This window comes from Schistocerca cancellata, chromosome 2, assembly GCF_023864275.1.
Source record: "Schistocerca cancellata isolate TAMUIC-IGC-003103 chromosome 2, iqSchCanc2.1, whole genome shotgun sequence".
Classification (NCBI taxonomy): Eukaryota; Metazoa; Arthropoda; class Insecta; order Orthoptera; family Acrididae; genus Schistocerca; species Schistocerca cancellata.
Genome location: NC_064627.1, coordinates 435,791,966 through 435,803,067, shown reverse-complemented (window position 1 = coordinate 435,803,067; position 11,102 = coordinate 435,791,966). Strand labels below are relative to the sequence as shown.

General features: G+C 45.8%; 1 protein-coding gene across 1 annotated transcript; it reads right to left on the bottom strand.

Annotated features, from left to right (window-relative positions):
• Nucleotides 1-1,444: 1,444 nt before the first annotated feature.
• LOC126154789 (splicing factor 1-like) lies at nucleotides 1,445-2,500 on the bottom strand. Its single transcript, XM_049916185.1, has one exon. The coding sequence runs from the start codon at nucleotides 2,498-2,500 to the stop codon at nucleotides 1,445-1,447; it is 1,056 nt and encodes a 351-aa protein (XP_049772142.1).
• Nucleotides 2,501-11,102: the final 8,602 nt, after the last annotated feature.

Sequence of the window (11,102 nt, the reverse complement as noted above, 5' to 3'; positions counted from 1 at the left end):
GGCGTCATTCGACGCTGTATGGAGGGGCATGTGTTTAGTGCGCCGCTACTAATAGGTCGAGTAGCCCCTTAGTTCGCATCAGGAGGCTGAGTGTCTGCTAGAACCAGTAATTACTGTGGCTGTAGTGTTACAACATGTGATTTGGTAATCTCCACCTGATAGAACGACTAGAGTTAACATATGCATTTTATCTCAGTGATTACTATCAAATGTATTTTCTGTAAACAGTGCTGCGAAGCTTAAATGTATTTAATGAATGGCATTCAATGCTGTATGAAACATTTCTATAAGTTATTTACCTTTTCACAATTAAAGGTTACTTTTGTGTAACTAAACGAAAACACGCTGTATAATAAGACAGCAGACTTTATCATTTGCGACGTGTGCGAGAAAAGCAGTAAGACTGATTTTCTATCTACAACAGTTTTTATTTTTTTCCAACAACAATATTTTCCTCTTGAGAGTAGTTGCCTTCGTCAGTTATACGCCGGCAGAGTCGTTGTTCCCAGTTTTGGTAGCAGCACTGAAAGGCTTCAAGTGGTAGGACCTTTATCATGTCGGTCCAGTCCTTTGAATGTTTCCGAGAATCCCAAAATGACGTCCTCTAATACATTTCTCAATTTCGGGAAAAGAAAAAAAGTCACAAGGACTCAGATCATCTGAAGAAGGGAGCAGTGGAATAATAGGATTGCGTTTTGAGGTCAAAACTATCGTGATGGAAATGACGGTGTGAAATGGGCGTTGTCATGATGCAGCCTCCACTCGTCTGCAATGTCTGTTCTCTCTCGATTCAGTCTTTTCTTGAGCCTTTCAAGGATATCTTTGTAAAACACATCGTTGACAGTTGTTACTAAAAGTATAATCTCACAAGAACACGCACACATTGGAAGTTTTCATCGACTTTTGAAGCTGAAGGTCATCCTTAGCAAGGGTCATTTTCAGCGTGTTCTCGGATAGCGAAAGACTTGTGCTCTTGATAAGGAATGTTTCTCATAGACCAGTTCCAACTTTACGCGGATTCCCCAAGTTTAACACGAAAGTTTACGTCATGACGTTGCTCTAAATTCAGTTTTCCCTTATTATTAAATCACAACTTCACTGATAACTCTATCAAAAATCACGTAATGGATGCACGGAGTTGAAACTCGGAATGGGTGTCTGGAAGGGATGAACACACCGGTCTACACAAGGAGAAAAACACAGCGTTGTCAGATCTCTCGCAATGTTAGCAGTCTTACTGCTTCTTTTATAGACTTCGTAAATAAGAAGAACGATTATACATTGAGGTATTTCATAGTTGTTTCTGGAGAATGCTATAACAGTCCATTACCATGATCGTGAATAAGTAAGTTTAATAACAAGGTGGAAAATGTTGTGATATTTAAAATAATACGGGACTATGGATGCCTGTAAACAGAGACTAATACAATATAGTGCGGTGTACTCACCAGAGCGCCGGATGGTGCGAGGGCGTGACGATGGACTGTCTGGACTCTGGGCGTGAGTCGTAGCGACGGGCGGCGCCGCAGCAGAGCGCCACCGAGGCGGAGGGACCGGGGTCGTGGCCGGGCCCGGGAGGCGGCGCCGTCACCGCCTCCACGACGCCGACGCCGAGGGCGGCAGCGCAGCGAGGAGGCATCGACGGCGTCGGTAGGTTGACGGGGGGCGGCGTCGGCGTGGAGACGACGCGGCCGCCGCTGGCGCCCACGTACTCGACGGGAGCGCTGGCCGCGGGGGCGGGCGGTGGCACGGCCACCGGCACGGGCACCACGCCGCCGGCAGACGTGGGGGCGGCCCCGGCGCCGGATCGCGAGGGTGCGCGCCCCCGCAGCGGCAAAGGCGAAGACGAGAACTGCGCGGGCGGCGGCGGCGCGGAGGCGGCCACCTGCTGCGGCTGACCCGCGCTGCCCGACGACGAGCTGCAGCTGCCCACGGGCGAGGCGGGTGGCGCCGCCGCCTGCGGGGGCGGGCAGCAGCGGCCGTGGTGCTGGTGCTGGTGATGGCGGTGGCTGGGCGACGGCTGCGCCAGCGCGTGGTGCCCGTGGTGCTGGTGGTGATGCTGCTGGTGGTGGTGGTGCTGGTGGGGGTGGTGGTACCGCAGCGCGGGAGGCGGGGCGGCGGGCAGCGACCGGTGCTGGCCCACCCCCGGCGGATAGTAGGGCCGGCCGTGGCCGTGTCCGTGGCCGTGCGGGTGAGCGTGCGGGTGGCCGTGGGGGTGGCAGTAGCCCGCGGCGGTGGCGGCGGGCGACGGCGGCGGCAGCCGGTAGTGGTGGTGGTAGCCCAGGTCGCGCCGCATGTACGGGTCGCCTGGGCCGGCAGCGGCGGTGGGCGTGGCAGTCGGCAGTGGGCGCTGGGCCTGCGGGGGCGGCGGCGGCTGCGGCGGCTGCGGCTGCGCCTGCAGGAAGGCCGGCACGGCCACGGGCGCGTGCGGGTGCGCGTGCTGCAGCACCAGCCGCTCCCGCCGGCAGTACTCGTCCTCCGCCGCCGCAGCCGCCGTCATCCTGCCGGCCCGCGCTCCGATGTCAGGACATCTGCGGGTACAACAACAACACGGCGTCTCAGTACCACTCTGGCTGCACTTCACTACAAAATAACTGCATCCTACACAAAGCACTCAAAACTTGTATCAAGTATCAGTATTTAACAATAACAAAAAACAGTTAATGACTATTTTTTACACTAGTAAACTTAAAAAGTATAAATACGATATGCTCTGTCGAGAAGACAGACTCGATGTTCTACAGAACCCGGAGTATACGTAGGGCTGTGCCCCTGCCAATCCTGTTCTGGTACGACGTTGGCGCCCTGCGGATTGCCGCCCCGTGGTCTCGCAGGCGCTCCTCTTTCGGAGACGAACAGTTATGCATCCGTGAGTACTTCCTGTATTTCCTTTCGGTGCTGATTGTTAACATTCTGTTTACAGGCTCAGCGTTAAGGAACATCATCAGGGATCGGTACTTTTTCATCCACAGGCAGCACGCGAACGTCAATGGATCACGTGATCGTCGAGAGCCCGCGAATGTTCCTCCGCCGCGGTGTATTTAAGCCGTAGCACAGACTGCAGTGGCACCCCTATTTTTCTACCCACACCCTTCAATTCTATGGAACATTCACATACGGCAATACTTCGCATCCTAGAGCAGGACCTTGACACCTTAAGTGAACATTCAGTTCTTCAGTGTTTTCTCACAAGAATGTCACCTTCATGCAGTGTGTTTAAAATGTATATATATTCGTTTTTTAACCGTTCGTCTTTGAATTTTAATTTAAAATAGCCAGAAGTCCCAAATTTTGATTCTATCTCTCACTATAATTTTTGTTTTTAATTCGCTTGGCTGGAGAACGGAGAACTGTTCCCGACAGTCACCTACAGCATCCCATCTGCTCTAGCATAGCTGACTCTGCATCACGTCTCATTGCTCCACTACGCCGCCCAGAAACCAATAGCTCTCTTCCTGGGACCTAACGCTTCGCTCCAGCAATGATTACGTTACGACTTGCGACACAACCCAAATCACGACGAACATTTGGTGTTATTACATTGATACTGATCATTTCCGTTATCATTTTCCTATGTGGAACTTTAGTTTCGATGGTGAGACTACAGTATATATTAAGTGCTAAACTAACTGTGGAATCGTCACTCATTGTGTGCAGTACAGAGTACCGTCCAACCTACGGACGTAAGAGCTCTGAAGCCCTATACAGCTTAGTGTCGGGACTTTTGATTTCTACCTGCAGACCTTTCCCTCCATCTGTAGACAGAGTAAAACGGCTTCACTATAGCAAGCAGGTCCTAATGCATGTTGTCTGTACTAGCTATGCAGAAACGAAGAGTTTTGCACATGACAGACGACCGTAGAGAACTGCAACAAACCAGGGTTCGGATAAACAACCCAACATGACGTTGAGTGTGCACTCTCGGTGAATTTCACTGACGAAATTTTCTCGGATTCTCAGGCGATTGCATTGTTTGAAGCTACATTACCATAAGTTCCCTCATTGTAGGAACTGAATCTTGAGATGAATTTGCCAAGTTACCCAGTCACCACCTTCATTCGAACAATGATGACGATTAGGAAACTTGTAGATACGCTACTGAAGTCGTCGCGGCTACTCGACTATTAACCTGAAAATTTTCCGCCGCTGTTTTATGCTTATATGGTTGATGGTAATTCAGGGCTTGCTTCACGAAACAACAGATATTTTTCTGTTACTATGATACAGTACTCGTATAGTGGAGTTGGTCTATTCAAATAATTGTCTGTAAACTATTGGTTGGTGTTGTGTTACATTTCTCGCGAGTTGTGTCTAATCCATATCTTGGACTACCAGCGAAAATAAGCTTCACGCTAAAAGAAGTTAGAGCGACCTTGTCAAGAGAGAGTCCAATACAGTTTCTGAAAAATATCAGTTCATATACACCCAAAGAACGCATAATATCTCGCGTAAATCTAATGAAACGTCGCAGAGCAAAACATGAGAGTACTGTCAGTTCATAGCCGTGACAGACGCAGCGTGTGGAAACCACACTCGACGCTGAATCGATCGCCATAACGTAATTGAAGTCGTCCGTTAGGGCAGCACGTGACGTGTGCTCAAATGGGTGATGATGTTGATGAGGTCCCATACTCCGAAGAACGTAGGGGACGATGCGGGAGACCCGCACCGCCGTACTAGGCAAGGTCCTAGCGGAGGTAGTTTGCCATTGCCTTCCTCAGACTCAAATTGGTACAGGTGAAGAAAGCCATAATTATCTTAAACAGCAGTGCAAGTACTCAGTGTCCCAAAAACACAGTCCATGTCCAGAGAAACGAAATAACATTTGCAATTGCATATCAGTATCATGCAGATTTCGATGGTGAGATACGAATTGCTGATACGGCTTTTTTCATTACCGTTTCATTCCATCGTCTCTCAGTGAGAGACTGGTCTCCCAAAGTTGTGTTACAGCTCTTCAGCGGAGGCCAGTTATTAATATACTGTTGCAAAAGTAAAATCATTTAGCCACAAGTCATTTCGAATAACAGTTATTGCACAAGGATCAGGCAGCGAATTATTAATAACGAGTGAGTCACAGCAGTTCGAAGATTATTCACAACCGAAATACTGAAGCTGCCATGATAGACACTCAGATTTGTTGACGGATGCGAAAGAATCTAAAACAATCACTTAACCTTGTACCAAAAGTGCAGAAACACTATATTTTAGTAGTTCAGCTGCCAAAGGCCTTTCCTCGTTAATACACTGGTTCTTATCATCAGATCACTGAAGTTAAACGACGTTGGATGTGTGACCGCGCCCGCAGCTCGTGGTCGTGCGGTAGCGTTCTCGCTTCCCACGCCCGGGTTCCCGGGTTCGATTCCCGGCGGGGTCTGGTATTTTCTCTGCCTCGTGATGGCTGGGTGTTGTGTGATGTCCTTAGGTTGGTTAGGTTTAAGTAGTTCTAAGTTCTAGGGGACTGATGACCATAGTGCTCAGAGCCATTTGTGTGAGCGCCTGGGTACGTCACGCGATGTTGGCCGCTTTCACTTTACTTTTACAGCAAAGGGGAGGAGGGCTGATGGCGTAAGGTTCCTGATTATCAGACCTTGAGCCACAGTCCTGGGTTAATTTCCAAACCTCTACGCAGTGTCTCATGAAGTGAGAGCATGTGACACTGTTGATGGTGATCCGTCCGTCGGATGGGGACGTTAAGCTCGGCGGCCTCCTTGGCCTCTTCTCTCACTATCATCATCATCATCATCATCATCATCATCATCATCATCATCTAACACAAACATGATGTAATACACACACTCATTACAGCCATCTACATTTATCAGGCACATTTAAATACACCAGCCTCACACTTCGCGAGGGAAAGGCGATGCCATTGTCGTGAAGAACAGGAAAACACTTTCCAATTAAGCGACTGAAATCGCCCTTCGGGGTCTCCCAGCCAACACTGTCATGCGACATTACTTTACCGATTGTAGTGTAACTTCTATTTCTAATTATAAGGGATGTTCAGAAGAAGAGGTACGAAACAACACTGTGGGTATAACTGAAGTCTTTCTTAAAAACTAATACCCAGAAGTCTGAGCATAGGGATTCCCTGTTCCCAGAATTCCAGTGGCTATGACAGGAGCCACGCCTCCACTGCATTCTTCAGTTCGTTGTCCAAGCTGAAGCGCTTCCCTTTGAGATTCTTTTTTTTCCTTTTTTGCTCAAGCTGCTCCCACTTGAACTTGGCCATTACACATTATGTGACCCTGGAAACGTTTGGACCTGCGTTAGCGTAGAGCAGAAGCACTCCCTCCGTGAACAGTCCAGCTCGTGTGCTGTTGATGGACTTGCATAGGCCACGGAGTGGCTCACAATACACTTTAAAAGGTTTTTCCTTGCTGGAATAATTTGGTGTGTATATAATCTCGGACGCCGAACATCACCTTGCACAGCTTCGACTGTTTAAGGGAGAGGTGATGACGCATACTTCCATTGCATGCATGTCTCGTTATCTTATCCCAAAGTGCCTTTGCGAGATTCAACCGGTATGGTTTTTAGGGCGTTTCTTACCTTTTCATCTGAAAGCTCCTTATATTTGTGAAAATACACAAAGTGGCACAAGAATGTTTTATACGAGGCGTTTCACAATTCATGTTACACATTTCAACAGCTTATAAAGGGTACATAGTCGATCAAGTTTTACGTAGGAACTCATGTCCGGAAACGTCATTCAACGACGCCACAGAGCGTCAAAGTTACATGCGCCGACTCCTGTAAATGAGTGCATATACAGGATTATTCCCTGATGATTTTACAGACTCAAGTACGGCAGAGACGGATAAATACATCCGTTTGAGGTAAGAGTCCCTGGTTCGGAAAGGAATGAGTCGAAAGTTATAAGCGAAAATCATTCTGATACCTCTGACGATGGAATTCATGACCATGTACTGTTGTTGCTAAGAATGTAGGTTTGCTCCTTTCAGAGATTGTACTATGAACCAAGACAAGAACACGTATCTAGTAAACCTGGGCTCTAAAAGGCATACTTGATGAGATATCGGCACTTGTTCACCTCCGCAAGTGTGAAAAAAAAATTCCTCTACTGAACAATTGCTCATACCTCCTAAGGAGTGGATTTTATATCCGATCCTTACAGTATATATTTTTTCTTGGTTTGGTCCATACTACCACCTCTGGAAATTGCCTACCCTACAACCTTAGCAACAACAGTACCGGTACATGTATTCCGCAGTCAGAGGTGTCAGAACGATCTTCGGTTATAAATTTCGACTCGTCCGTTTCAGGTACTGGAACCCTTACCTCAAATAGATACGTTTATCCTTCCCCATCATCTTAGAAAATATGTATCATCATCGCGGAATCGCCCTACATATACATACATTGGCAGGCGCCGAAGCCTACAGTTTTGACACTCTGTTGCATCGTTGGATGACGTTCACGGACATGGGTTGCTGTGCAAAACTTGAGCTACTAAATCCCTTCTACATCCTCTAGAAGTGTGTAACGAGAATTGTGAAATGCCCCGTATATTCGTGGAAGAAGTAAAAGAAAAATATCTTCCCTTTCATGTTTTAACCAGTATTAAGGATCTTTTTGTATAAACTTATGTAATTATGCCATTTGAGACTGACACAAACACCACCTAAAGATCGGTTATGAAACTGCGTAGACTGGCACGAATGTATGACTTAGTCGCTTCCTTTTGTGTTTAACAAGATGCAAAAATATGGCAGAAATGTTTGTCAGATTTATCTGTAAACGATGAAATTTTTTAGGACTGCCTGGTATGACAGTAATGAGTAGAGAAAAACGAATGTAATATTACTTTCATGTATATAATTCAAAGATTAGAAATCTGCAATTTGGTCAATACCACAAACCGGCACTATCACAAAAAATGCTATAGACTAGCACTAGAGTGCAGGTGGACCAGCCAGCTATAGTGGCAAAACAGAGAGCAGTGTATTCGTATCTGTTGAGGAAGCTGTCTATATCAGAGAAAACATTCCGTTTTGGTTGCAGTAGAAAAATTTTAGGGGATAATCTTCGGAATTATATATGTTGTATCTGTAGTTGCATCAGTATTGGAGAGTTTACACGAACAATGTGCTACACAGTAGCCGAACTAAACCATAGCTGATGAAGTCACTATTGTCCACTTCTTTGCGTTATAATCCACATGATTGTAATTTTCAGCTTCCAGCAGTTGTGAAAATAGCATAAATTGTATGCAAACCTCAAGTATTGCACTTATCAGCGGAAAATGCTCCTATCGGACCACAAAAAGGCGAATATACTCTTATTCACTATAAGACTCTGACTGAAAAGTGAGTGCCAGCTGCCTAGTTCTATCTTTCTCAACACCTTTGAAAATTTTCCTAAAAATTTTGGCATGCGAACATATTGGCGCTCTTTTTAACATACAACTCACCTCTCACTTCCAAAAGCTCACCTAACTGCAACTCGCTCACACCCACTGATCTATCGCTGTAAGTCGCTCATACCTACCCACTCCCACTTACCCGTTGTCACGCATTCATTCAGCCCAGCTCATCGCCATTACCTCTTTGTGTTTCTGTCACTGTCATCTGTCTCACAGCCATACTCTCCTTCGTTCTGTCCTGCTAACACTGTCTCCCCTCTCTGTCACTGACTCTCTTTTGTGCTTTCTTACTGCTGCTATCTCGTTCATTCCATCTCGCTACTGCTTCTCTCCTCATTGTCACTATCTCTCTTTTCCTCGTTGTTACTATTTAGACTACGTCGCACATTAATACTGACTCTCACCCACTTCTATATGCTCCTCCTTTTTATTTCTTTGCCGGCCGGAGTGGCCGAGCGGTTAAAGGCGCTACAGTCTGGAACTGCACGACCGCTACGGTCGCAGGTTCGAATCCTGCCTCGGGCATGGATGTGTGTGATGTCCTTAGGTTAGTTAGGTTTAAGTAGTTCTAAGTTCTAGGGGACTTATGACCACAGCAGTTGAGTCCCATAGTGCTCAGAGCCATTTGAACCATTTTTATTTCTTTTCCACTGTCACTGTCCCATTCACACACTTCCTAAACGCCGTTCTGCCACTATCAGCTATGTTCCAATGCCAATGAGTCCTTCTCTTTTTCTCACTCTGCCATTGTATCCTCCTCTCTGTCTGTACTACGACCTTTATCTACTATCTTCTCATATTTATTACTTTTCCGTCCTTTTCCACTGACACTGCCTCCTTCTCTCTCAGCATCAGGAAGCGCGAATATGTCCGCATGCAAAAATTTTTGAGGAAATTATTAAAGGTGCTGAAGGAGGTAGAAAGAGGCAGCAGGTATCCCACTCCTTAATAAACAGGAGCATATTCGCCTCTTCTTGTGCTCAGACAGGAGCACTTTTCCGTTGCTTTCTTTATTTTCCCTGCTACAGCAGGGCGTGTCTATCACTCCCGTGAAACGCACTTTATGATTCAGTAGAATTTTGATAGTTTATTTATGTGAAATTTTAATAACGCAAAACTAAATAATTTTACACCTCAGACTTGATTTCATGTGCACGAAAACTTTTTATGTACTTCAGTACAACAACAACATGGGGTTCCCAGAAGCCTTCTGTTGATAGCGACTTGCAGCACATTTCTCCGTGCTATGTCACTTTAGAATCTAAGTTTTTGCCTTACATCGGTTTTTAAATCTGTATTTTACATGTACAAGATAGAGTAACTTTGAAACTCTGTATCTCGTATCGGATAAGGACATCAATAAAATTTTCAAGGTTGTTTAAGACCGGGATCTTAGTTATACATCGTAAAAATTACAGCCTTTTGCTGTGCGTAGCAGTCATAGAATCCACGGCACGGTCTTGATAACCAAAAATCCATATTTTTCTGGTTTTCAGAGGAGCTGCCCTTGAACTAAGTTGTGCCTCCTTAAGCCCCACAAGGCGTACCCGAGATCAAATGTAATGCAAAAAGAACCAATAGATTTCATCCATTTGCCTAAGATGGAGGGAGTTCGTAATTTAAAATTTTGCCCCTATGCTGCAGGATAGTTGCAGTAAGACGATCTTAATGCTGGGTATACAAATGATTCCTAGCCCTATGGCTATCACGCTGTCGTATGCGTACCAATGTGGGAATATCATTCGAAATGAATTACAGTATTATTATTCATTTATCAGATAAATGTAGTACATTAAAATGGGACAACCTGACAAGAAGCTGAAACTCAGTTCTAGTTCTCTCTCACGGCTCAGCCTGCAACGGAGGTATAAGAATAACACAGGACGGGCGAAGCCGCGGTAGACTTTGAGGGGCTTCAAGCAGTGCATAAACGGTTGCTAACTGCGGTAAAACGAGCTCCGCTGAGCGGCGGTCGGGTGAACGTCTTCAGGCTTCATGTAATCCCTTTCTGCGAGGCGGCCTCCACAGCCCCGCGTCTTGAGGGGTTTCCAGGCACTACCTAATGGTATATTACTCTAGCCGCCGCCGCCGGATTCTTAACTTTTGCGGTCGTAACTCTTGTTTCGCGACTCTTCCTATGCCAGAGTTAAGACGGTAGAAATTCACTTATTGGTGCATTGTTCTAATTTCCTGGTATTGTTCAAAGATGTCTGCAGCCGAAATTTACGAGAAAAAAAATTGCTAACTCTAGTCGTGATGAACAACAGCGTTTCTCATACTAACGGAAAAGCAGAATTTACACCAAATCAAAGAGATGTTTTCTCTAAATATTACGAACTTCAATACTCTGTTGACGAAAGAAACGGCCAGTAATACTCAGTTTCTGTGAAGGTCTAAAAATGTTAAGACGCACATAGCGGGTGTGATTGTTTAACGGAAACTATTGCGTGCATCGGGAGATAGTAAACCGTTTAGTTTACCAACGGAACAGACATAGTGCCTATAATTATGGAAAATCTCTGAGTTCTTTTATAATATGTAGTCTCTTAACAATATACCTATTAATCCAATTCACAGTACACGTAATGTTGTATTGTGATCTCCACTTCGTTGAATAAGCAGGTCTCTTCATCTCTGCATAGCCAACGCAACCAACATGAATCTGAATCTGCTGACTGTATTAAACCGTGATAATTTCTAGATGTTTCAG

Bases quoted from the DNA above. Each gene is read 5' to 3' on its own strand.
- LOC126154789 (XM_049916185.1), bottom strand. From the start codon at position 2,500: ATGACGGCGGCTGCGGCGGCGGAGGACGAGTACTGCCGGCGGGAGCGG.